Genomic DNA, 27159 nt, shown 5'->3' on the forward strand with positions numbered 1-27159 from the left:
ACACTTCTTATCAGCTCACAACTTGGAATTACTGTGTGGAGAATAATTTGCTTTTAATAAGTAGTATGAAGAGGAGAGACCTCAAAAAAAGTTAACTATTTAATCCTCTTTGGGGAGAGAATTCTTATTGCTGGTCACTCATTCCTATTTTGTGTTTGATTGGTGTTCTTGCTATTTTGACTCTCTACCCTACCCAGGCTGAATTTTCAAAGAGTGCACTACCAGAGTAGGTATCTGGGGTTTGAATTCACAGACAAGATTCAAAGTCCTCAATTGATTAACAGGCACCTGGAACTTATTTCATGGAGACTAACAAATGATGGAAATGAAGCTACAATTAAAGCCCATCAATTCTCATATAGAAGTTTCTTTATTCTGATTAATTATTAATATATAATTTAGGAGATATACCAGTATAGAATGACCGGCATATTACATTTTATTACTCTGAAGAAGCCCTGATTTTCCTAGAATTTATTAAAGGCAACTTTGCTTCAGTTTTGCCCAACCTTAGTCACTGTGGGTCAAAGAAACTAAGCTCTATTTTAGATCACTTTAATTGCCTTGGAGAGTTGTCATTACTGGGAAAATTAAGCCTGTAAAGAGGTTATCCGATATAAAAGTTCAAAACTTGTGTAATCCTATCACCTTGGTAAAGTAGCTTTAAGGGTTTGTAAGCCGTCGAAAAGGCGAGGTAAAAGTAATCATCAAAACCAAAACTTTAAAAAAAAAAAAAATGATGACAGTTGAGGATAGGAAATACATAAATTTCATGCAAATGGATACTGTATTTATCAAGAAAATCAAATCGTAAAATAGGCTCAGGTGGTTCAGTTACACACACGCGAGAAACGGACTTGAATACTAGATAACGCTAAGTTTGAAATATCCGGATTCCTATTGATTTTGATCTTTTCTTTACTACAGACTTGTCTTCATGTTAATCCGTGAAGCTCCCTTAAAGGAGGTCAAAGGCAAGTTCCTTTTTTCGTAGGTGATTACAGGTTGTATTTCTCTATACGGAATACTTGTATTCTGTCCCATCAGCCATAAGCAGAATGACATTTTTATGATTAATCCAAACTAGTCGTATGAGTTTCAACAGAGCAGGAGACATTTTTGGAGAAGGAGAGACTGTTGTGTAGGAACGGACACATCGGAGAGACGATCCCAACATACCGAACAATGAAGAGCCAGTCTACAAAGAAAAAGACAGCGGACATGTTTGGCGATATGTCGTAGCATAAATGGTGAAAAAATATTACTTGTATTCTACTAAGGACGCCATGGAGTTGTCAAAAGTATCATTGGAACGGACAGACAACGCAAGTATGCAAAACTTTACGACGCCTTAGAAATTTGGTTATTATCACATCATAGTTAGTAGAGGGATCACATGCAGGGGGGATTAAGCTTCCGAGTCAACCGTTCCTCAGTAGGCCACGCAGAGCTCCCTAAATTTTGATAGGTGGAGCGGAAGAGAACCAAAGTACGGAGGGGTAAAGGACTTAACGAGGTCTATACAAGAAAATATTTTAAATCGGTTAAAAGAGAGTCGAAAAAAAAACAAACAGACAAAAACGATCATCAACGGTTAACCTGACTGTTAGAATTTAGATTGAGGTCTCATTTGTTCCACAAAGAACGAACTTTTATTAACGGGATCTGCGAAATCTTTTTTTCTCGCTCGCTCTCTTTCTTTCGTTGTTTATTACGTCATTACCTGCCAGAAACAAATTTTTGAGTCTCCAAAACTGTACGAAGCAAGCACGCGATCGTCAGGCGAGAAAGACAGGGCTGTTACCTGAGAGGAATGAGCTGAAACCATCTGTAAACAAGAATTATAAAGTTACCGATTCTGAAAAGATTCCATGACCTCTATCACGCGCTATCAGAGGAAATAAGAACTTTGAAAAAAAAGGTAAGAAGTACGTGACCTTTGCTTGGGGTATAGACAAAACCAATCATTGTTGGCTATTTACGGTTGCTTTCCCAATGATCAAAGTTAGTACCGGGACACGGAAAAATAGCTTAATAAATTTGGGGAGAAAACCTAACCTGAATCGCTGCTGAAACTTTTCATTGCAGAAACGCTTCTAGTCCTAAATTATGAATCTAGCTGTTACTTTCTCCAACTGTATCAAGGGTGTTCGCTACTTGACGCTGGAATTTAGCATTTAGCAAAACTACCTAAAAGAAAGTGAAAGACGACTAAAAGTTTTCATTCAAAGTCGTGGTCCTCAAGTGAAACCTTGAAAGAATAAAACAATACACACACACACACACACACAAAAAAAAACAAACAAAAAAAAAAACAAAACTCGTAATGGAATTACCTGACAGCGAGACGACCGCAGGTCATACAAAGCTAACTGACCATTCTTCGCTCCAACTGCAAGGCGGCGGGACTGGGGCGAGTAACTCACCATGTTGAACCTTTTAGAATGGAATAGGACTCTTTCATAAATGGCGGGCTTCATTGCTATCGTTTATAATTATGTAAATCAGCCTTTCTAGCTTCGACAGCATGTTAAAAAAAAAAAAAATCTAATTTTAACTTGTAAAAACAAGATTAGTAATCATGCCCACCATTCTGAGCGGAGTTGGACAAAAATGGAAACGTTCTGATTCTTGCGAGTCCTTCCTAAGATAATTGATTAAACATACCGACAAAGTCCAGGGAATAACTCGGTCATTCCTTTCTCTTTGAGTTGTCTCTGATCCAAACAGTAAACCACAATATCGACGACCTGGAGACAAAGGGAAGACAGTTACTGCAATGTAACAACTGCTGGTAAATCTAGACTCAAACTTAATGCAAAGGTCTGAAAACCAAAGAGAAACACGCGTGAAACGCGCAGAAAAAGGATTGACTTGCACCCGTCTCAGCTGAAGTAGGAAAATAAAAGAGTCAGTTTCTGTTGCAAGGCGGGCACAGCTACTAATTTCGCTAACAAGTGTGGTGTTATTCTGCCTAAATGGAAAATTTCGCAGCTGACGCAATGGGAAGTCAGCGTAGCAAGTTTTGCCAGTAAGCGCGCAAGTTCTCTACATATTTATTGTGCAAGAACTGGCCCCGAACCAACGAAAAAAACCCTATATAACACTTTCATCCCAGTTTTCCAAAACTTCTCATAGAACCAGAAAGCCTTGTGAAAGGTCCGCTAAAAAAAAAAAAAACAAAAAACAAAACGGTCGGTGATAAGATGTCTTGGAATGAGTAAGACATGACCTACGCTATTGGTGGATATGGTAACTTGAAAAACAAGAATAATTAATTTGAATGAAAAGCGTCCGTTGATACCGAAGGGATTCAGAGTGCCCATTTGAAAAATAAATGTTTGTTCTAGAGTGGTGTGACTTTCCGGAGTGCCTATATGTAGGGAAAGGCCGCACACGGCCATATGCTGCACTGCATCAGTTCAACAGACAAACCCCATGAAACCTCTTGCCAAAAAGTAAGTAATCTGCCTAATTAACCGTTAAAATAAATGGGTGGTACATACATCTGTTAAAAGATCTACAACTTCTTGCTGTGTCTTTTCAACCATAAGGTCAATTATCCGCAGTATCTCGTGCTTAGCTCGATTTAGTACGGACGTGCTCTGGGCCTCTGCATTTTGAGAGGGCTGGTGACGAACATGGCTGTATACCGCAATGGCTGCTGGAGAAGGTTGATTAAAGGAAATAGAAGAAGCCGCTGAAACACTGCGAGCCACCTACATATTAAACGAAGACACGTTTAAATCAAATTAAATGGCAAACATTGTCCACTGTTTACTTCAGTGCTGAAAATACTGCTTTCTTGCCGTCTGTGAACAAAAAATCTCTAAGAGGCCAGAGACACATTAGATAATTTAAAAGTATAAGTTCACTTGGCTTTTTATTTTGGAGAATTTTCAACTCTGAGTAGTTTAGTGATTACCTGTTATATCACAACTGACAATTTTGAACTAAGAGAAAATCTCGCACTGCAGTTAGGGTTCTTTTCCAGACGGCACCTGAGCTTTGTAACACGTTTAACTTTGAGATTGTCTGATAAGTTATCTTATGTTTTGGCGACAGCGAAATTAATTCACCTCCTTCGCGATGGTCGCTATGAAGACCGCAGGTCGGGCTGTGGCAATCAGTGACAGCCCATGCCTCGCTGATCGATGAGTATCCGCTGACGGCGACAATGGTAAACCTTTCCTGAAAGTGAGATCTCGGTTCTTGCTGTCAGCGGAGAGCTCTAACAACGCTATCAAGACAGCTGAAACGTCCATATATGGCTCCCAAAGAGTAAACCCTCGACCAATCAGATCAATGGCTGCTCGTCTTACTGACGTGTGTGCAGTAAGTTGGGACGAAGGAGGTTTGAGTAAGAGATACATAAGAGCTTTGCCGGTAAGACGTACTGTGGTGTAATCCATGATAACTTCACCTCCTGTAAATGCAAACATTTCATCTGCGAATGAGGCAAGTTAATCGTTAAAATGTTACCTTAGTGCCAAACAAAATAAACCATGTTGTCATGTCATCAACTTGAGCAGTCTCAAAGACCGGTATGAGAAAATGTGAATGAAATTTTCAAGAGTATCATCTGCACGTTTGCTGCTTATAGCTTTCACTAAGACATGGAAAGATCCACTAAATTATGAGATAAATTAGCCAACATGGCGCTCTCAAGAAACAGAAAATTATCGTTTGCAGAATTTATTTATTTATTTATTTAAAAAATATTTAAAGAGGGAGCCCAGCTCGCCATAGCGGTTTTCAGGAAGGCCCTCAAAATTAACAATGTATAAAATAAGTAATCACGTAATTAATAAGTAAAATCTTACGGTTGAAATATGAAATATGAAATATCTAAAATATGACATGAACAGAAAATAATAAAATCGATGTGCAAGAGATGACACACTAACGGAACCTATTAAAATTCAAAATATTTAAGCAATGAAATTTCAAAAGCATCATAGGGTAGACGTTTCATGTCTTCTGGAAGGGAATTCCAGTCTGTCAATGCACTATGAAGAGATCTGAGTAGACCCCAGTTCGTGTTTGATCTAACAGATCTAATAATTTCCTTGGAGCGAGTGTTATGGCTATGATAGTCTGTGCCTCGAGTAATCATACTGGTTCTTTCACTGTCATTTATGAGTTTATTCATAAAAAGACACCGTTGCATTTATCTTCTGGATGATAGATTGATCCAGTTCATATCAAGAAGTGCGTGAATTGAAGAGGAATGTGTCGCTCGATCCAGTACTAGCTTAGCTTCTTTATTCTGAAGAACTTGAATAGAATCCATCAAAACTTTGTTATTTTTATCACCCCATACGATACTTGCATAATCGAGAACAGGAAGGACCATTGTTGACACATAGATCCTCCTTGCATAAACTGGGAGAAGATGCTTGATTCGTTTTAGCACACCTAGTTTCTTTGCTATTTTACTTTGTAGCTGTTTAAAATACCATTATAATTTTATGTTAAAAAAAGATAATTAAGAGATAATTAAGTTATGCAAGCAATTTAACATCAGCACTTACGTTCGCCGTTACTCTTTCGCGCGATTTTATCATCTTTACCTGGAGTTTCACTCAGTTTTTCTAATCGTCGAGAGCTTGTGCTCTGCTTTTTCTCACCGTCGCGCTCACGACTCGAATATACTTCAATTTCACGCTGAAACTCTGCGCCTATTACTCCCATGAGCACGATGGCCGTTGCCTGTCGACGGCGCATGTCATATTGAAGCAACTTCTTGACGCTGGTCAAGACAGTGCTGACGTCCTCGGTTGGGAACAGGACCTCGTCTTCAACGTTTTGGACGTCTACACTGCGTTCTGAGGAGAGATAACCGGTCACTGATGGTAAGATATTGGGTCAATACCGAGTCTTATGAGCCAAATGTTACTTGTGAACGGGTGCTAATATATCACATGTGCCTCAACCCTACAAATTCATGAAGTTTCCCTACATTGTGTTTGTAGCCATTGATTAGAGATCTGGCGCGGTTACCACTGTATCTTTCACTCCTACACTGTATCTTTCACTCCTACGGCGAGGAGTAAGTCTACGAATTACAAAGTGTAATAAATTTGCTATCTTTTCAAACAACTTAAGAATTTTCAAGCGGCTTACAATCTTGGATGGCGTTGCACCAACAGCAGAGGCAACCCATCACTTGACAACCACTCCACTGGGCCAGCTGGTCAATTTATTTTGAGAACTTACCAAATCCCAAAACAGAACTGGGAGGGGAGGGTGCGGCATCAGACTTGTCAGACTTGTCTTCAGTCCCTCCCGACTGTTCAAGCGACATTGGTAGCTGCGGGGCCCATGTATCCACTACCTGCTTACGACCTTCGAACCCAATCCTACGCAGTTCAGCTAAAAGAATAGCCTGAGCCGCTTCACGAACCTGTGAGATGAAAAATAACTTACAATACAAACTGATATCTTTTTCTATTTTATGGCCATTTATCTCATAGATCAATGAAGAACCTTTTCCAACAAGTGTGAAGTGAAACATACCTCCAAACATCGATCTTGCCATCTCCTCGCTAGAATATGAAGAAGCGGTGGCTTGTAAGAGGAAATCTTTAGAATATCAGCCAACAGACAACAGTGCAGTGCTGCCAGCTGACTCCACCCAGCTTTGATATGCGCGCGGTGATTCATGGCAAGTTGCACGTCCGTATTACTTAAACCAGGAGGTTGTTCATTCTCGGCATAACTCGGTGAGGTAGGGGGAATGTCATGATCTGTGTTTGTTACAAGAGCAAGACGCTTTTCCTGAGGAACAAAACTAATCTGGTTCATGCTCATCAGCGTGTTCGCGACGGATACAAGTCCCACAAGATGCAGAGTTGTCAAAGCCGAGGAAAGTTGCCAGCGTGACTGAAAGCAAGTCCTTAAAGCTGACACAATGTTTGGCTCAGAAGACGGTGTCGATTTCTCATTTTCTTTCTTTGTTCCTTCATGTTCAGTAAAAATGGCTTTATCAGGAGAAAGTCTTTTCAAAGCAGTTTCAGCATCACTTTCTCTTCCTCCTCCTGTTTCTCCATACCATCCGGGCAACATCAATGAAAGCCTGCTTCCTCGAGTTAGCAGTCCAAATGAAACTGGTTTTACTGGTTTGAGAAGACCCAGTCTCTCAACACACACCTCGTCCATGTTAGGGTCCAGATCCCAGGAGTGTAGACATGAGATCATAAGTTGAGCTACATAATGTGTTTCATTTGTAAATAACGATTTCTTGAGGTTTTGGTACGTAGATTTTTGAGTCGCATCCCTCCTCGTTTGCTGAGTTGTTTGCGAATCTCGTTTTCTTCGTTTCCCTCCAACGGCTGTCTTCGACACGTCACCTTTGCTGGACAATTTAGCTGTAGAAAATAATAAAAAATATGTTGAGGACCAAGAATGAATTCTTTCGAAACTAAGTTTACGCTCTGGAATGACCGAATCATCCAATCGGAGAACTCCATGAAAAATACCGCACCACGACACTTGTGTACCTCAAAAGATGCAATCCCCGGAACAAAATACATAACTGCATGTTTTCGCCTTCTTTACGTCTAGCCGAAAAATTCGGATTCTTTGACGGAGAGCTCGATAACGAACTTTAATTGTGAGAACAGATGGAAATCGCAAAGTATACTGTTGGAGTGATTCATACAAAGAAAATCTTCAGATTGTAAACAGACGCCAGGGAAATACATCAAAGACCACAGAAAAATTAGAATCCAAGAAAAACTAAAAAGAACCAAAATAAGAAAAAAAAGAGAAAATGGAAGTAACAACCAGGGCGCAGTTTTTACTCAGAAATCAAACATGAAATATGTAGAAATACAAAGAAAGCCAGACGCAATTGTAGAAAGGAATGGAAATATGAATAACTACCTGCAAGCTGAGGATTTTCCTCAGTCAATAAATTACATATCAGCGCCTCTATGTCAAACATAAGCACTTGTATTTCTGGATCTCGGCTACCACACTTAGTAGACATCACTTTCAGTGGACCACCAGCAAATACCTCGCCATAACCGTCACCTTGAATACAAAAGGAATAAAGTGATATATTGACTGTTTACGTAAACTTCAGGCTCCGGTTGTTCAAAGCGCGGATAGCGCTATCCAACGGATAAATCGCTATCCACCGGATAGAGATTTATCCACTGTATAGCGTTATCCATCCTTCGAACAACCGGGGCCAGATGGAGAACAGATGGTCTGTTGGGTAGCAAGCTGGATTCTGCATCGAACACCGTCCGCTCGAGTCTGAAGCGGGTCCCTGAACTGACATCTTTGGCAAGACTAGCAGAAGTTCTGGCCTAATGATCGGGCGACAACGCAAATTTCTAAGGGATACCCTGCGATAGACTACTTTCCCGCTCAGAAAGAGAATGTGGTCGCTACAACACGCGATTCCATAGAAACAAACTCAATATACGAAAAAGAATCGATAGTCATGAGTAAGGGGATACGTACATGTGCTCTGCAACCAAACGTCGGCTGGACGACGTCTATCGTCTATTGCCTATAGTCGGCTTAAACCTTACACTTTTGCTTCACACCAAACTAAATCTATAGATTATCTTTTTAACTTGACCATTATCGAGACTTTCATCTTAGACAGTTGCGAAAACCATTTTAGGGGCTTTCCCGTGATCTGGTGACAGCTGCAAGTCCTAAATCTATTAAAGAATTAAGCTATCGATCACTGAATATATTTCAGCCTCTCCGTTCCACCTACTCGATAGTTTTGGAGAAGAAGATGAACTGGACGTCGCTTGTGAGTTGGAGGTCCGCCTAAGTTTCTTCATTGCAGCGGAAGCAGCGCTTGTCTGCAGGTTGGACGTGATGTGACTGATTTTTCTTCCTAGAGAACTCTTAGACTTGGTAGGGACGCCAGACGACGGAGACTTCTTCTCTTCATCACAAGCTGACAAGATGTTCAAAGCAACCTGGCCACTCGCACACCGGTCAAGGTGACCTGAATAATAATGTCAATAACTATGACAGACAAAAACAGCGATGATAACAAAGATAAGAGGAACTACACTAAACTTCGAAGGAACAGTTATTTAAGCGTGGCTAGATTCAAGTAAATCCTCTATAAATTCGACCCTTACCAGTTTCCATTTGCCACACATACACCGAGCCGTCAGTACAGCCTACCACCAAAAAATCATCCAACGCTCGCCATTTTATTGTCTCCACCGGAAATTCGTGAAGGGAGGCCAACATGATGCACTTCCGCTCGCGAAGTCCTAACAACGCAACCGAATGGTCCTGTGCTACAGAACAGATACAGTACTGGACGCGATTCTGAAAATAAAGAAGAAAACGAGAAGTCACGTTGAAGACAAAAAAAAAAAAGAAACAAAAAAACAGAAAAAAAAAAACTAGTTAGGAAAAACTTCAAAACAAAACTAAATCGTGGAGCGAAACTCTTACACTACACTCGGGTGGAGTACAGATTAGTCGCAGTAATTCTCCTCCATGAGTAGAAAACGTATACAACAGGTCTCCAGTAAAGATGTCCCACAATTTGACAGAAAAGTCAGCTCCTCCTGACACCAGAAATTCCCTGTCATAGCGAGGGTACTCATCATGTGGGTACAGGAGACAGGTCACTCGGCCTCTATGCCCTAACAGTACCCTGTGCACAGGCCACCCTGAGGAAATGAAGACAAAAACATGATGATATGACACAGTGCACCTAACAAGTTCGATGTTCACCTTAAGCAGCCATTTACAGCACCAAACTACCGTACTGCCATTGCCAACTGACAACTCTTGTTTTCGTGCGATAATGTTGTGGAAAGTTTTTTCCTTATTTTTCAGCGCAACTTTGATCAGTGGTTCCCTATTTTAATGAGCCAGATGTCGTAGCCTGACCCAAGTCGAAAAACGTCCACTTCAACAATCCAAAAAGTCAAAGCAAGGCCAACGTTTCAAGACGCGAGAAGGAGACAGTGGTGGCGTACCTGAGCCTGGCAGTTGAAGAAGCTGAGCTATGGCTGCTCGTGCTGCTGATATTACAACAATGGAACCATCCTCACGGCCACACACAATACAGTCTTGAGTTGGCAAATAAAGCGAAGCACTCAGAGGGGTAGCACGTCCGCAATCATCCTAAGGAACAAAAACATCAGATCATATAACAAGAGCGAGCGCAGTTAGTGATAAGAGTCTATTGAACCAAAATTAAAAGAAAAGGCTCATCATTTTTGTTTCAGTTAAATTTCGCTGCAGGTGAATATTGATCGCAGGCACGACAGTTCTCTCTCTTTTCCCTGTGCCATTCCTCTTCGACGGTAAAATGAACCGTAACACTCGATATTTTGCAATGGTGAATATCAAAGATGAAGTTCTCCTGAGTCTATTTTGACGTTCTTGGGCTCCAGTCACGTGGTCGAATCCACAGGAGTTTATCTCAGTTTCCGGAACATGGAGGAACATCTTTATTGCCCTTTCCCCACTCCCCATCTTATACTCCCGGATGGAGAGAGGTACTGTGAGTGTAAAGTATTTCCTCAAAAAATTCAACACAAAGGTTGTTACATTTCCTCGGCTCAGACTTCAGCGCGCCAGTCATGACGTGTTTACCACAACTATACCAAAACAGCATTTTTTTTTCCATTGTTTCTTAGCGCAACAAAACAGTTTGGTACTCTTGAACCTCTTAACCCCTTAGTCAAGGCGTCAACTTACCAAAGAGTCGATAAGACCACAGGGCTTGAGAGTCGTTTCCCAGCAGTCAGAGTAACTACAGGATACCACTGGATGCACACCTACAGAACAACAGCCATTTCAAAACAAACAATAAGAAAATCAATTTACATAAAATTAATTCCTTTTTCAGCTCTTGGCCTTTTACAATTTTATTTTCCCTTTTCAATCATCTGATCAAACTTGTAGCAAGCCATGGGTAACTGGAAAACGTGTTTTAATATGCTATTCATTTTCTACCTTTTGAACTAGTGTCTCCAGATTGTGTTGACGTGAAGGTATTCTCGGTTAGTTTCCAAACAATGACACTAAAAAAAAAGGACAAAAACAACAACAAAAACTAAAAAACGTTGAAAATATTTTTTAATATAATTGTGAAGCTATTATCGTGGAGCAGCGCCTTAATGAAGAACTCAAATTGATGTTGACTCTAATTAAAAAAAAAAAAAAAAAAAAGTTTTTGAAGTAAATTTCTTATATGGCCGCAAAGTTTCGTTACAGAACGCCAGAAAAAATGCTAAGTATGAATAAAAGATCTGCAATCACGATTGCCAGTATTACTCTTGATTAACTGATAGAATTATATACAATTCTGAATTTTTTGTCTTTTTTTTTCAGGCTTTATTTTCATTACTGCGAAGATCGCTCTTGTATCCATTTCTTAATCCGCAGTTCACATATATGAGTTTCATGTACTCACAGTCATTTATTCTTCGTTTAGTGTGAACCAGAGCACTGCACCGGTATCGCAGATGTCACGAGTTCAACTCCAGAAGAGACCTGAACTTTTTACAGGCCTTACTTTTTCTACTGGCCTTACTTTTTCTACTGCATAAGTGGTATTTATTACTTTCATGATGTCTACCGTATTCAGAATTGTGTTTGTAAGTTTTCTATGAAATCTGACGGGCGGGCATAGGCGACAATTCAAAGGTAATTTCTTAATTCAAGTACAGTATTCCTCAAATCTACTCCAAGAGTAGTAATTTGGTTACCTTCCATTCGATCCGCCTTTGAGCAACAATTTGTAGAAAGGTCCTCTTCGCCCATACGAGAAAAACATAGCCGGGTCAAAATCTGGGGCAGTGCTCTACAAAAGAATTCAAAATTTAGAGAACCAGCCTGAAAGAAATGCCCATAAGAATGCGGGAAGTACCTGATCATACGAGTCTTCAAACACCTGGACGATTTTTGGCTTCTCGATAGGATCACCTACCGACAATAAAGAAAGTAAATACTTGTGTAACGTTTAATCGAGGCTTATGTTTCATTACTCTAGGTCTTTATAACGTTTAAAAAGCAGACGTTCCAGATAACAACCAGAATAATTAATTTATATTGACTCAATACAGCCAATTAAATATATTTAAAGGAAATTCACTCATAAAACAACATTTGAAACGTTCGGTTTCAATCCTTGACGATATATATTAAGAATAACCTCTTTTCCTACGTTAAGATAGTTTTACGCTTCCTTTTTCCTTCCTATCTACAGGTGTATCAACCCCTACACGTATGCGTAAGAATGTATTTCTTTTTCCAACCTTCCCCTGCCATAAAAATCTATGATAGGGGTCAACTTCCTCCCAAACAAATATTGAGCTTTTTCTCGCAGGCTGTTGGTGAATACTTTTCTGAGATTCGAAAAGGCGTGTTACAAGAAGACAAAACAGTCCTAAGTTTTATAGGAGAGACGAGACAAGGGAGAGATGGAAACATCATTTTCCATTTTTTCTCTTTTGCACTAATCTCATCTTGCTGTGATCGCCTAGCGCTCGCCTCCAGTTGTACCATACGTAAAGAGATATACAATCAAACACTGGCAACGATAACAAAGATAGTCCAGATGATAAGCATAATAATGTTTACTGTTAACAGACCTTTCCACTGGTCTTGAAAACCTGGACAACATCTAATGAGAGAAGCAGAAATGATGAGTAATATTGAGATAAAGCTTATGGACCATCTAAAACGGCTGTCTGCACACATCCCTACACACATCCCTGCTTTTAAAAGCCATAACATAATTATAATAATAATAATCATAATAACAATAATAATGGCTTTAATAATAATCTTTATTTAGCAATAATTTCCATAAAATCCTCTACAATTTACAAAATATTAACAGCGTAAAAACCGATCCAAAAATAATAACTCACTTTCGGCTCACATCTACTCCATTTTTTTAATGTCAAAGTGTCCGGAAAACTATAAATAACGGAGTCAAATCTGAACAGATTCAAAGTCTAATAATCTGATAAGTAAAAGCATATCTAAAACTAATAACAATAATAATAATAATAATAATAATAATTGGAGCAAGCGACATTCATAATAATAAGTGGAGCAAGCGACATTCACACCATTAGTTTTTACAAGTACAAGTGGAATGGCCGATGAATGCAAGAGATTCCATAGCCGCGTCGCTGAGTTACTTGCTTTAAAGAAAGGAGATGACTACGCTACAACCATATCTTGGATAAGGGCGAAGATATCCTTTGCCATTCTACGTTCAGCTTTGCTGTGTCTCAGAGGAACCAGGAGAAAGAGAAGAGTAGCCAATATATCTGACACTGACATTACATCGGAAAGTGCGCAAGCCAGAATTTAAGTAGTCAATTTTTTAGTATGTAGCTTAGTTTACTAAACTTTTAATTTTCTTTCAGAGAACTGCTTTTTGTGAAATATTTTTAAGGAAAAATCTATTATTATTATTAAGTTAATACCGAAGAGATTCAAAACTTTTCTCTCAGTTAGAGACTTTTTACACTAAGTCTTGTTTTGTAATATTTATACCTTAATTATGATCATCATTATAATTATAATAATAACAATAATAATAATAATAATAATAGTAATAATAATCGAATTGTTAAATTGTACTTACGAAGCAGGAAGCTTGAACAAATAGCTCTTCCCATCCTGTACGCAAAATAAAAAATGCATATTAACTTGCTGCCTTTCATAATAAACATCTACAAAAAAATGTTCATACTTAGAACAATAATGTCTTCTACTCACTCTGCTCCACACTACCACAAAGTCTGCTGCTACAAAGTCTCCACCCATCCAGTTTTGCCCCGGAGGACTGGCAACAGTTGTTAGAAACTTGAAATCACCTGCATCATACATCTGCCACGAAAGGCAAAGTTTAAATGTATAGTTTAACAGTTTGTGGAGTTTTGGTCTCAACTACTTACATGGATGTGCACACGTTCTCTCCTTCATAATTTGATTGTAAAATTATAAAATCTTGAGTAAGCAAGATTTTGAGTCAAACAATGACGTTTAAGATGCTTTTGCATAAAAGGGATGGTTGTGTGGCTATGTTTTATTATGTCACCCATTTTCGCAGGCATGATCTAGTATTGCAAAAAGCTATGCTCTAAGCATATTTTAAAAGACTTCATTTGGTAATTTAGCAAGAAAAGAAGACTTATATTTCAGTTACCTTTGCACGAAGGCAATTGGACAATGATGAAACTTCAAGCACACAACATTATGAAACCACTAATTAACACATCCCTAACAGTAACTGGTCAGACAAGCTTTTCTACAACTACCCCTTTACTGGTTACTAGACTAAGACTAAGACTAGGGTAATGTCCACAAACAACATGAATGATGGGTATAAAATTGTTTATGATTCACTTTAAAAGGCAATTTTGTTTATTTAAATTGCAAGTTAAATAAAAATATTTCAAAAAAAAGTAACCATAAGGTACACAATCGTGTATAAACTCACCAACCACTCTTTTGCACAGACCACAAGAATGGTGCGCTGAGTGAAAGGATTACAACAGATCCCTGTAGCTTTGCTGTTGGTGATTTGGCTCAGTTCTTGTTCAAATGTGGGTTCACTGAACTGTTGACAAAAAAATGGGGTACAAAAAAAAAAACATCAAATGAGAAGAAATGATAATAAAATACAAGTTAAAAGTTAGCTTAACTATCAAACCTTAATAATAAAGTTATCGAAAATTAATGAGTGTAATGCAAAACTTCACATCCATCAAAGAAACCTGCATATCATAACATCATAATTTGGATATATAAACAAAGTTGAAGTAGTAAATTAGCCACCGTAACGATTACAAAAGCTGACGTTTCGAGCGTTAGCCCTTCGTCAGAGCGACGAAGGGCTCTGACGAAGGGCTAACGCTCGAAACGTCAGCTTTTGTAATCATTACGGTGGCCAATTTACCACTTCAACTTTGTTGATATATCCAAATTATTTCGTTACTCCCACCGACGCAATCCCAAACAGTTTCCTTCGAAACTATCAGCCTTTATATCATAACATAGACAGGGGATCAATAGGTGAACTAAACAACAGAACTCAATAATACAACAATTTAATCTAACAATAAGTTGGCCATTGCAAAGAATTCAGAACAGAACATGTGTGCGCACATCAGGGATATATCAGTTCTCATTGTAGTGCGCAAGCCAGTAGAGGCTATTAATAACATTTTAGTGATATTGTTACATATATTAGTGGATGTATGTAGCTCATTGATAAGTGGGCTTCTCTGCAATAACTTCTCTTAGTTTTGTAGTTTGTTCAAAGCAGCTAAGAACTCTGGGCAAGGAAAGATGTTTGCTGCTACAAATAAATGTTTAACATCAGACTTGTACAACCTGTACGTAAACATACAATTGTATACCACACCTTGGACTCAACATTTGGTTTCAACATCCAAATGTTGAGCATACCAGACAAAGAGACTGCAACAACAACGTCATCTGGGGTAGAACAGAAACGTGCAGTCATAGGTCAGTATTTGTATCAAATGTAATCCAAGATTATGTTTGCCAATTAAAGCATTTGCTAGTAAAGACTACTGAAAAGGGAACTTAGAGTAGAAGTGTAGAAAGCAAATATTGGGACAAAGGCTAGACATCTGGCAGCAGATGTAAAAAAGATCAATGGTGTTCCCTGGTCAAGACCATATGTTCATGGATGCTCAAAAAGGGCTAACTAGCTAACTAACTTTTTATACTCTGAAGTAACTATTATAAAAATAACATTTTATTATTAGTAGTTTCTATACCTGGTCTTCTTGCAGGTCTCACAACACATGCAGCACTGATCCAATTGGGGGCTGATGGAGAACGTAGGGTGTACAAAATCTAAACAAACAGCAGCCAGATTATTGAGTACACTGTCAGTGATAAACAGTAAACAATCATTGTTCATCTCACAATTTAGAGTAACTATCAATTGAAGAGTCAAGTCATCAAACTGAAGTTTGTAACATTTTCATAGTTGTATTGCTAGTCTTCATCATACTAGCCAAAAAACTGCAGTCTTCAATTGATAGCTTGATTCAAAAACTTAATGTGGCTTCAATCAAGAGATGAATTTTGGACTAAAGGCTACATTTATCATCATAACCACTGTGAACAAACACATCTTTGACTGTCAACAACATAAAACTAAAATGAACTCATTACATTAGCTTGAAATTATTACCTCAAGAGACAGAGCATCAAGAACATAAATATCAGAATAGCTGCCATAACAAACAACACGCCATTCTTTTCCTGTGCCAATGCTAACGTGGAAAGACTGAAAAGAATTATGAAATGCATACACATTACAGTATACAGCAGTCAATTTGTTGATTATGTTTAGTTTGGTGAGTAAGCCACTCCATCAATCAGTCAACCAGTCAGTCAGTCTGTCTGTCAGTCAGTCAATTTGTGAGCTAACAAGTCAATCAGTCAGCCAGTCAGTCTGTCTGTCAGTCAGTCAATTTGTGAGCTAACAGGTCAATCAGTCAGCTAGTCTATCAGTCAGTCAATTAGCCAGCTAGCTGATCAGTCAGCCAATCAGTTATTATGTTGACAGGTAAACTTGTCATTCACGACATCAGTCAGTCATTTCTCAGTCGACCTACTTACCAATAGAGCCAAATGTGTCCCTGGGATGACATTTGTTTGAATGCAGATTCCATCATCTGTGTCCCACAAGCATAGCTCTCTGAGAATAAAAAGTCACTTGATAAATGGCTCAAATAAGCTGTAAATACACTAAAGAAGGTCTCACTTGTAAACAGAAAGCCAGATTACTTGTTCACAAAGACACCCTTAAATAAATACTTTCAACCATAAGCAGTTCTTATGGAGAAAGTCCAATGTAAATACGACTGCTCCTGTATATTTTAAATGAGCAGAAAAACTTCACCATAGAGAACAACAATATATAGGCCTTTCTTGTAACCTGCCTCTGTAATAAAACTTGCAAGATAAGAAGTGCTTTACCAGAGCTAGAAAAGTCAGGGCTCAACACTAACTTTTCAACTTACTAGCCAAGTGGCTTGTGATATCTTAGATATTACAACAATTTCAGTTTGTTTACTAGCCGAAATGGCTTGTGGAAATTGAAAACCACTAGCCAAAACTGAATTCTACTAGTTTGTGGCTAGTTGGCTACCATTGGTGTTGAGCCCTGGAAGTCATGGCTCCTTTGTCTGAGTGACAGTACTGATTGAGAAATAAGATTTCCATGTGAATAATGCTACAGATACATGTATTGTACTAAGAATCAATGGCACAGCCATAATAGATATAAACTTCCTTGCTGTGTTTTACCCATTGTCAGCTGCACTTATAACACTGGAGTGATTGTCCCATCCATCTGTAGCTTTTGCCAGTGCTGTGACTTTTGCTGAATGAGCAAATATAAGGTTCCTGGGTATGACCTATAGTATTCAGGAAAACATACAATGTATTCATAATGTATTCATAAGTGAAGTTATGGAAAAATAACAACAGAATTTAGGTTTATTTTTGAGAACTGTAAAATCACTGATTTATTTTACCACAATTTGCAGTGAGTGTTGCAATCTGATCGGCCAATTTGCCTTTGTTGATAAGATTACAGACAACCCTGCTTATGTCAATATCACACGATGTGTCATGCAACAAGTCACACTGAAAGAATTGTCTGTGTTAAAAAAATTAGATAGTCAGGTGGTTTAGCATGGTCTGTACTCTTATCAACAACAATATTCCTCATCACAGTGGTAGAAATTTGTAGCAGACTTGCTTGGCTGTGCCTCATAGGTCCACAATATTTTAACCCCTATGAAGATGAATATTGTTGCTGACAAGTGTACAGACCATGCTAAACCACTTTCAATTAATTTTGTTACATTTTACTGGTGGATTAAGTTGATCTCCATTATTGGTAATCATGTTTTAAGACCATTGTTCCCACATTTTCTTTCTGGTATAGTATAGGGACTATATGGAAGGCCCATGGCAATGTTTCAGATCCACAGGCATAAGGGTCATGCATAATGTATGAGTGATTAGAAAGACATTGCTAAATTATTAAATTATTATTACACGACATTATTAAATTGTTATGTAAAAAATTCCTGGTGTGGTTCAGATCAAGAGCTCAAAGCCTGCTTTAAATTAAAATCTTAGGCTATGCGCACCTTTAATTTAGTTAGACATTTCGTTTAAATGAAGAAAAAAGGGAAAAAATTAAAAAAACAAAACAAAACAAAATCTAAACCTCGGCAATTTGTTATAATTATTTTAGCTAATTTGGCATGATAAAGCATGTATGTGGCTAGTGTGACAAGACTACAATCTAGAAAACTGATGGAATCCAGATTAAAACTGCTTTTTGAGAGCAACTAATAAAACCTACAAATAATAGATTTAATAACCGTGAAACTTGTCCCCACATGATCATTGTCAGCCTTAAAATTCCCATTAGCAGTCTTACTTTGATCTCTCCATGTTCTCTGAATCGTAAGTCCCAGATCCCCAGCTGTCCATCTGTTGATCCAGTGACGACCGTTTTTTGATCATAAGTAGTTATAATACACGAGATACAATGTGATGGAGGTGTACTTCCCCATAAAACCACTGGTACGACAGAGGAGGAAGACATCTTTGAGATCTTGTCAACATTCCGCGCGCCCACTATGACTTTGCTCAGCAGTAATCTCGAACACCTAAAACACTCAGACTCAGTCCTTCTTTGACAACGAAGTTTCTTCTCAGTCAAACAAAATGGCGCCATCGGACAATGTAATAGTTATAGAAAATGACGGCCATTTTCAGTCGGAAATGGTAAAAGCTGGCGCCAAACTGGTAGTTGTGGACTTTACAGCATCCTGGTGAGTACAAAACTACCTATCTGTGAATCGTTTCCAAAAAGAAGGCTTGAATTCTTGCGGATGTTTTTGCGTGCATGGCTGGGATTCAAAAGAAATTATTGAAGTCTCATCGATTGGCAAAATAAGTTTGCCACCCACCAGCTCGTTTGGAATGTCATTACGTGTTATGAGTGAATGAAAACAAGGAATTGAAATTGTTCTCGTTACAACCAATTTCTTCGTCATATTTATTCGGCAAGGCTATACCTACACGTAGTCTTAAACTCAACAAGTCCGATGACTCAGCAGTAATGCCCAAGAAAAAGTTCTTAAAAGTAGTCAAGTCTTTCACAAGCTTCGTATTTTTCTAAAGATGTTTTTTTTTTCAAACTGACACAGTTATTGCAGATAACTTTTGAAAACTTTCAAGGAAAACTTTTTTTGTGCTGATTTTAATTAGATCTTTATTCCAAAGAAGTACATGATTCGTATGATGCACAATCCTCGCAGTAGATAGCGCTATTTAAGCAATAGCAAAAATCAGACCTGAAAAAAATCAGGCCTGTATGGGACTCGAACCACTGACCTCTGCGATACTAGTGCAGCGCTCTACCAATTGAGCTAACAAGCCAACTGGGAGCAGGCCGTTAAGTTGATTCGTAATAAACCCGTGAAAGGGATAAATCAGATATCTGATTTATCCCTTTCACGGGTTTAAATCAGACATCTGATTTTTAAGTTGATTCGTTAAGTTGATTCTTAATAAACCCGTGAAAGGGATAAATCAGATATCTGATTTATCCCTTTCACGGGTTTAAATCAGACATCTGATTTAAACCTTTCACGGGTTTATTACGAATCAACTTAACGGCCTGCTCCCAGTTGGCTTGTTAGCTCAATTGGTAAAGCGCTGCACTAGTATCGCAGAGGTCAGTGGTTCGAGTCCTGTACAGGCCTGATTTTTTTCAAGTCTGATTTTCACTATTGCTTAAATAGCGCTATCTACTGCGAGGATCGTGCATCATATGTATCTAATACCACAGTTCAAAATATATAAACTTCATATATTTCATTGTATCTGAAGTACATGATTGTTATGCATTTAGTGTCTTAGCTCATTACAAATGACCGCTTTGTGTTTGTTGATTAATTATCTGTGGTTGTTTGAATTGGTAGTATTTTTTTTGACAAAAAGTGTGCAAAACCTTTTAAAATACATTTAATTCCATACGTATTTAGATGGAAATGTGCCTAAAATAACTTACATTACTGAGACCTGCAGGGACATTGACCACCGGCCTCTAGTTATCAGGCTCACACAGAGGGGCCTACGGCATTAAATTTTTGGAATTGGTAAAAAATGAATAAGTCTCTCTAAATAAGAAGAACACTGCACAATAGACATACTGTAGTTATAACATTAGTGCAAACTATAGTGCGGTGTAGTATTGCTAAATTATAGCAAAATGAATAATTATAATTCTCTACAGTAGCAGTGCTCGAAATTAAAAAAAAATCCAGGTTGTCCCTATTTCAAAAGCTGGGCAACCAAAGCCATGAATTTGGTTGCCCTGATAAATCCTTGGTTGCCCGGTAGAAAAACCCACACATTTAAGTTCACTACATAAAAAACATCCATTTTTATGCGGTATAGAGCTTCAGATGTAATCACATGATGGTCAAGCTTGAACTAATCCCATAGTTCTTAGTATGTGGCAATGGTTTTTGTGGAAGTCTGGGTTTAAGTTGTGGCATATTCAAAATGGCGTCTTGATCTTGATTGCCTCCAGACAAGAAACTTTGTGTTTGTCTCTTACATTTTTGTACCTGGCAATGCGTCATAAAATTTATAGATATCCAAAACACAGGAAAATGCTTTGCTGAGGCAAATTATTTTTAACTTCACACTAGCGGACATTGACAAAACAAAACCGTCACATAGGTCAGGTGCTGTTTATGGTTAATTTATTTTCTATTTTTGGCTGGGTTGTCCGTTGTTTTTTCCCCGGACAACCAGCCTCTTAATTTTACTAAAAATTGGCTGCCTGGTAAACTTTTTGGTCGTCTCGGACGACCAGACGACCGCTAATTTCGAGCACTGCAGTAGGTCTGATTAATCACAATTTTAGGTGCAGATTGCTTCTACAGGGTGTGTAGTCTTTAAAAGCCAAATCCTTGATTTCTTGTCTCTTAATTAAAAAATCCACCCACTACAATCTGGATGCTTGCTTATTATCTGGTTCCCTTTGATTTGAAGTGCATATCCCTAAGAATTGTAGTAATATTTACCCTAAAGTTATTTGTTTTCCCTGTTTCAGGTGTGGCCCATGTAAATCAATTGCTCCAACTTTTGCAAATTATAGTACAAATTATGCAGCGGCAGTTTTTTTGAAAGTAGATGTGGACAAATGTGATGTAAGTAGACTTTTATTTCATTAATACAAAAATAAAAAAAAAAAAAAAATGTAGAAATAAGAATAAATTAAAGCAAAGTTGTTCTATTTAGAATTATGTCAGGGTGCTGGAAGGCTCTTATCTAAATTGATGTTGTTGTATTTGAATGCTACAGATCACGGCATGTTTTTATGACAATTTTGTGCATAGGTCAGAGAAAGTCTCAGTTCCCATTGAGGATTTAATGGCAACCACAACTTTCTGTTTTATTAAGTGTTGTAAAGTCCAATCCTCTCTTGAAACAGTCTATCACAATGTATACACAGATTACCAGAGGTGGGTCAGGCTGAGAGTCGGCACTTGCTATTCTTTGCTATTCTTTGCCATTGCTGGTGTTTACTTTTTTGCTCCTCCACACGCCTTATTTCCCAAGCTGCCACACCAGAATGAACCAGAGTATGTATGTAGCTCAGTAGTAGAATACAATGTACAAAATTACAAAATCCAAACATCTAAGAGTGTCAGATTTATTCTTTGTCCCTCGCTCATGGAATTATATTGTTTTTGTTTTTTTGTTTTTGATAGAGATTCAATTTTACCACCTTTAACTTTCTTTTTATTGTATTTTTTGTAGGACATAGCAGCCAGGTACAAGGTGACTTCCATGCCCACCTTCCTGTTTTTTAAGGGAAAGGTAAAGGTGGATGAAATGTCAGGAGCCGATCCAAAGAAGCTGGAGGAAAAAATAATCAAATGGATTGGAGATAGTGATAGTGACACTGGAGTTAAGGGACATGTAAGTTATGGAATTATTGAGAAAAATGATGGTAGATAGTTGACATTTGAAGGAAATTGCAGACTTAAAATATAGAACTATTGTGCACAAACAAGATGCAGAGTCAGAAGAATTCCAATTTTTTGAAGTGAAAGGTGTAGATGATTGCACAAAATCAAATCCATCAGGAATGTCTCATACAACGTTCACAGTTTTGAACTAATTATAATCATTTTACTTTGTACGTCATGTTTGAGTACAGCTATGAATTAAGGGTACCAAGGGTAATTACCAGAAAAGTGGAGGCTATTGTGATAATGTTGATTGCCATGATTATGCATGTAGCTCAAAATAACCCCTTGTAAATTGCATGATTGTTTGCTTCAAGTGCATTGTATTTGTTGTAGTTCAATTTTATCCTTGGTGCAAATTTTATTTTCCTTTTTTCTCAAACTCATTATCATACATTAACATGACTGAGAACAAAGGAAATTAAAATTTGAACCAAATATAAAATTGAACTACAACATATACATAAGAAGAAAAGAAGCAATAGGGCCAATTATATTATTTGATAAGAAATATCTTAATTTATACCGATCATGAGTCATGACAAGTCTTATAAAACGTGCCTTTTAGTGGATATATCTGAAGTACTCATTATATTGTCAATTTTAATATTGCAGATGGATTTAGGAATATTTATTAACAAGAGTGGATGTGAGAGTTTAAATGAAAGTGATGACCACCATTTGGCAGCTGCTTTGGCAAAGGGACCTGACTTTTTGGAAAGTGACTGTGATGAACAGGTACATGCGCTGCAAAGAAATCTTATCTACAGGGAACTTGATTGTAGTCTTCATTGGAGAACCTAATCTACTTTTGTGAATAGCTGAACTTAAATGGGCCACTTTGGAGCCTCTGTTTTAAAATGAGGTCAAGTGTAAAGCCTTTATATGAAAATGAATGAATATTGTAAGGCAAACAAAACTCACATTCACAAGAAAAGCTTTGAATTTGGACTCATGTTGAAAGTGAGGATGGGTGTTTGGAAATTGTGAATAGCTTATTGATGTGGAGGTGCTGGTGATCGTTAAATGAGTTGTAACAGGTTATGCATGTACTCTTGGTATCCAAAAAGCAGAGCAAAGCATCACTAATTTTATGACTAAAGTACTGGACTCCTCTTCTTAGATGGGGTGCATGAGTAATACCTGCTATTCATTCAGCAGCTTATTTAATTCTTTCCAGCCTGACATCAGTGTGCACATTCTCCATACTGCTCTCTATGTACATTTTATAACATGCCAACAAGGAGAATTTGTTTAACTATCAAGAGTTTCTTCAGTAGGTGATCATTTTCTTTATTCTCGTGACCTTATTGTGTGATTCAGGGGTGATAGTGTAAGGAGAAATTAGATGCTGCTCACTCTTGAGGGTTAAAGAGTTAAACTCCTTACTGGAGAAGAGGACCGAGAGAGTAACATTTCCTACCCAAGGACAAAATTAAAACAATGTGTTAAACCCAACCAGGTTGTTTGATACCCAGGCTGTTATATCTACAGTATGCCTTGCAGACAAGAGCTTGCAGCACCTACCACGTACTACATTTTCTGAAAACACTCTTAACTAAAATAAAATTGTTTAGTTGAACATCAAACCACAGTGTTATGATTATCCTAATGATCAGTAATAGAGTTTTTTTTTTACAATTTATATTTAGTTACTTGTAACAATAGCCTTCAACCAAGCTGTGAAGGTACACTCACTCAAGATACAAGGACCAGGAGATGGTAAGTACTGACAAGAAGCTTGGTCATTTTACAGGTAGACTGGGTCAACAGCCTTAATTCCAGTTCTTGACTTGGTACATTCCCTAGGTATTACATCAGTCCTCATTTTATTATGTACCAGTCGACTTGGTACATTCCTCATGTATTGTTAGTAATGTTTCTGATTTATTTTCTCACTTACTCAGGTAGAGGACCAAAGACAATCAAATTGTTCATTAACCTCACAAAAAGCATGGATTTTGACTCAGCAGAGAGCTTTGAAGCAGTGCAAACTCTTGAGTATGCTACCTTATTCTGGATTCTTTTCCAAAAAGATGTAAAAGCAAATTAAGTGTAAACTTGACAAAATTTCAATTTTTTCAAAATAGGTGTAAGGATATGCTCTCAGCACTAACTTTGCTAGTTAGTCCATACTAACTACTCCATGTTTTATACAATATAGGTTAACACAAGAAGATTTAGCAGAGGAGGCGATCACTCCACTGAAGTTTGTCAAGTTTCAAAATGTCCGAAGCATGACGGTTAGTGCATGTGGAATAGATTGTTCGTTGTACCCTTTCACGCTGGTCAATGGAAATAGAGTATATCTGAGGATGTGAATTATTAATATGAGCAACGTTATTTGCAGCCTTTCTTTTGCTCTCACCAGTAGTTTGTTTTTATTCTGAACATCAGTACACTCCATATTTTCATACATGTATATTGAGCTATTTGGGAGAGTGATCTGTAACAGTCCTGCAGAAGCAAAGTCCATTGCCTGGTTTTTCCGGGAGGGCAAACAATGATAGGAGTGCATTCTGCAGCCATTTGTCCTGACAATGATAGGAGTGCATTCTGCAGCCATTTGTCCTGACAACTTGTCCTGCTTATCTCCACTGACTGAAAGTCCGGTGATTAAGAGGCAATGCTGCCTCAATTTATTCACCTAGTAAAACATTTTGTTGTTATTTACAGTATTTATTCATTACAAATGTACATATTATCTTTTCTGTAGTTATTTTTCCAAAGCAACCAAGGCAATGAAGAAACAACAGTTGTGGAGTATATTGGATTTATTGGAAGCCCTCTAGACTCAACAAATATGGAAGAATTTAAAAGGGTAAAAAAGATTATTTGTTTACACATACTTGTTTAAACAAACTATCAATATTTTTTATTTTACGTTTCTTATTAAGGAAGTTGCTTGTTTTACTGTTACTTGTTTGTCACATACTCGCACTAATATTTGTTTTAACAATTATATTAATTTTCCATAGTCCAAATTAATTATTTTAATTATTTATTCTGTTTTAGGTGGCTGGGAAAAAAGGTGACAGACACTAACTTTACCCCAGAACCTTTTTTATTTGAATGTTTCAGCAAATGCCCATCTGGATGTGCTTATCTGTGCAATAGTCAAGTAGAATGCCGTGTGAAATTGTCTCTTACGCCATCGCTAAACTTAAGTCACATGATATCTAAAGCCTCACTGGAAACTTATACAAATTCACTGATTACTGGTGCATATGGTTAATGGAAAATTACTTGTAAAGAAACTCTTTGCTATTAAAATATTAGGTATTGTTATAGAAACTGTCTTGCTATGTGTTTTTTTTGCTTAACGTTGGGTCGCTGGCTATTTCGTTGCGAATCTGTTGAAGCTTTATCGGTGACGCTGGGAGGTTCTTTGTGATCTGGTGGATGTCCAGCTGTGGGAATTCTTCGTTGGGTGGGGCTGGCTGTGGTGACACCCTTGAGAGGGCATCGGCAATGGGTACTTCAGCTCCTTTGACATATAATATGGTAACGTCATACTTTAGTGCTCGTAGTGCAAACCTTTGTAATCTTGCAGGGCACTTGCTGAGTTTCTTCTTGAAGATTGCTTCAAGTGGCTTGTGGTCTGTGTGGATTGTGCAGGATTTGCCGTAGATGAAGTAATGGAACCTTTTGAGTCCCTAAACAACGCTGAGTGCTTCGCGTTCAATGTTGGCGTATTGCTGTTCAGTCTCGGTGAGGGCTTTAGAAGCTTATGATTCAGGCTTTCCGTCTTGTAAGAGCACAGCGCCTAATCCTTTCAGCGAAGCGTCAGTTTCGATGACGGTTTCTGCGTTTGGGTCGAAGTATCTAAGTATGCCGATTGAAGAGACTTCTCTCTTAACTTGGGTGAAGGCTTGGTCGAGCTCAGGTCCCCAGGAGTAGACCTTGTCTTTCTTGGCCAGGTCTCTCAGTGGTGCTGATAGGGTGGCTAGGCGTCCAGAGTATCTTGTCAGATAATATTGGTTAGACCGAGGAAGCTCTGTAAGCTTTTGACGTCCACGGGGGGGCTTCATGTACTACAACAACAACAATTTATCTGAGGTTAGAAATATAGCTAAGTACATTGGTTTCTCCCCGTAAATAGCTTATGAACTAATCGGCTGGGAGATGTAAGGACAGTTTTCAAGTACAGGATTTATCTATAAATGGACTAACAATGAAAACACTACTATGCAGTAAATAGAATAAGCATAAAACACAGCAAGTATATTAAGATTACGAAACGAGGCTAACCTAAAGTATTAAATAACTTAATAAGACGGAAGACTTCGACATAATCATCTTTTGACCGTAAAAAATTTAGTAGTAACTCCTTTATCTTTTTTACGAGAAGACGAACGTTTGTGTGGTTTAATCGAATAGGGGATAGAGTTCCAAATTTGGGCACCAATTCTCGAGAAAGAAGCATACATTTTATCTTTTCTAGAGAATTGACAAAATACGAGTCACTAGAGACTGATCTTGTTCTGTAGTTTTGAATCTGACTTGTTTCAATTAACAAACTGATTGAGTATACTAACTGGTGCTGTCAGTCTGTTGATATCATACAATAAATAGCTACAATCTGAAAAAAAGGCTAGGTTGGGGAAGACAATTCGATCTTAGAAAGAAGGGTACGGTGTGCAAGCCCGTTTTTGAAGAATTGTGATCTTTTTTTTGAAATGTCATGGCACAATTTCCCCAAGCACAAATCCCATAAGTTAAATAAGGGACAATTAGTGAATTGTAAACTGAAAGTAAGACACGACGCGGGACATAATGTCGAATCTCGGCAATAATTCCTTTTGACTTGCTAATTTCGTGGCAGATAGATTCTATATGATCCCACGAAAGATTTGAATCAATCATTAAGCCGAGATAATTTACCAAGTCTTTCATTTCAAGGTTTGCATAGGTATAAGTCACGGAGTCAAAAATTCTAATCCTAGGTATAAAATCCGGCATATTTTTTTTGTCGGGGACGAAAAATTACAAAGTTTGATTTTTTTATGTTCAGAAATAGTCTACTGGCCTTAAGCCAATCGTTGATGTTACCAAGTTGGCGATTAATAAG

General features: G+C 38.0%; 2 protein-coding genes across 3 annotated transcripts; one reads left to right on the top strand and one right to left on the bottom strand.

Annotated features, from left to right (window-relative positions):
• Window positions 1-351: 351 nt before the first annotated feature.
• Window positions 352-18662, bottom strand: LOC111340260 (WD repeat-containing protein 7). 2 transcript variants are annotated; one of them, XM_022947085.2, is made up of 28 exons: window positions 18473-18662; window positions 17323-17432; window positions 16633-16711; window positions 16202-16297; window positions 15780-15858; window positions 15398-15471; window positions 14471-14590; window positions 13747-13857; window positions 13613-13647; window positions 12603-12634; window positions 11879-11934; window positions 11718-11812; window positions 10963-11030; window positions 10705-10784; window positions 9978-10125; window positions 9445-9665; window positions 9120-9315; window positions 8741-8980; window positions 7888-8037; window positions 6520-7370; window positions 6220-6406; window positions 5574-5828; window positions 4080-4426; window positions 3507-3719; window positions 2668-2750; window positions 2337-2436; window positions 1724-1828; window positions 352-1198 (listed from the first exon to the last, which is right to left on the bottom strand). In XM_022947085.2, the coding sequence occupies exons 1-28, from the start codon at window positions 18638-18640 to the stop codon at window positions 1016-1018; spliced, it is 4482 nt and encodes a 1493-aa protein (XP_022802820.2). In that variant the 5' UTR covers window positions 18641-18662; the 3' UTR covers window positions 352-1015. The 2 variants fall into 2 exon arrangements, with proteins under 2 accessions (XP_022802820.2, XP_022802819.2); XM_022947084.2 differs by having other exon boundaries at window positions 5535-5828.
• Window positions 18663-18711: 49 nt separating this feature from the next.
• LOC111340262 (thioredoxin-like protein 1) lies at window positions 18712-25382 on the top strand. The gene is made up of 9 exons (XM_022947086.2): window positions 18712-18869; window positions 21167-21263; window positions 21877-22038; window positions 22704-22826; window positions 23741-23810; window positions 23996-24089; window positions 24253-24331; window positions 24805-24909; window positions 25104-25382. The coding sequence occupies exons 1-9, from the start codon at window positions 18763-18765 to the stop codon at window positions 25131-25133; spliced, it is 867 nt and encodes a 288-aa protein (XP_022802821.2). The 5' UTR covers window positions 18712-18762; the 3' UTR covers window positions 25134-25382.
• The last annotated feature ends 1777 nt before the right edge of the window (window positions 25383-27159 follow it).

The sequence above is a fragment of the Stylophora pistillata genome, chromosome 1 (assembly GCF_964205215.1).
Source record: "Stylophora pistillata chromosome 1, jaStyPist1.2, whole genome shotgun sequence".
Lineage (NCBI taxonomy): Eukaryota > Metazoa > Cnidaria > Anthozoa > Scleractinia > Pocilloporidae > Stylophora > Stylophora pistillata.

What these genes read in the sequence shown, in the direction of transcription:
- LOC111340260 (XM_022947084.2), bottom strand. Translation starts at nt 18,640, where the DNA reads ATGTCTTCCTCCTCTGTCGTACCAGTGGTTTTATGGGGAAGTACACCT. An exon ending in GGACACATTTGGCTCTATTG is followed by an intron (nt 16,298 to 16,632) that starts GTAAGTAGGTCG and finishes AATTCTTTTCAG; the next exon opens with TCTTTCCACGTTAGCATTGG. An exon ending in TTCTTCTCCAAAACTATCGA is followed by an intron (nt 8,038 to 8,740) that starts GTAGGTGGAACG and finishes TTTGTATTCAAG; the next exon opens with GTGACGGTTATGGCGAGGTA.
- LOC111340262 (XM_022947086.2), top strand. Translation starts at nt 18,763, where the DNA reads ATGGCGCCATCGGACAATGTAATAGTTATAGAAAATGACGGCCATTTT. An exon ending in TAGATGTGGACAAATGTGAT is followed by an intron (nt 21,264 to 21,876) that starts GTAAGTAGACTT and finishes TATTTTTTGTAG; the next exon opens with GACATAGCAGCCAGGTACAA. An exon ending in ATATGGAAGAATTTAAAAGG is followed by an intron (nt 24,910 to 25,103) that starts GTAAAAAAGATT and finishes ATTCTGTTTTAG; the next exon opens with GTGGCTGGGAAAAAAGGTGA.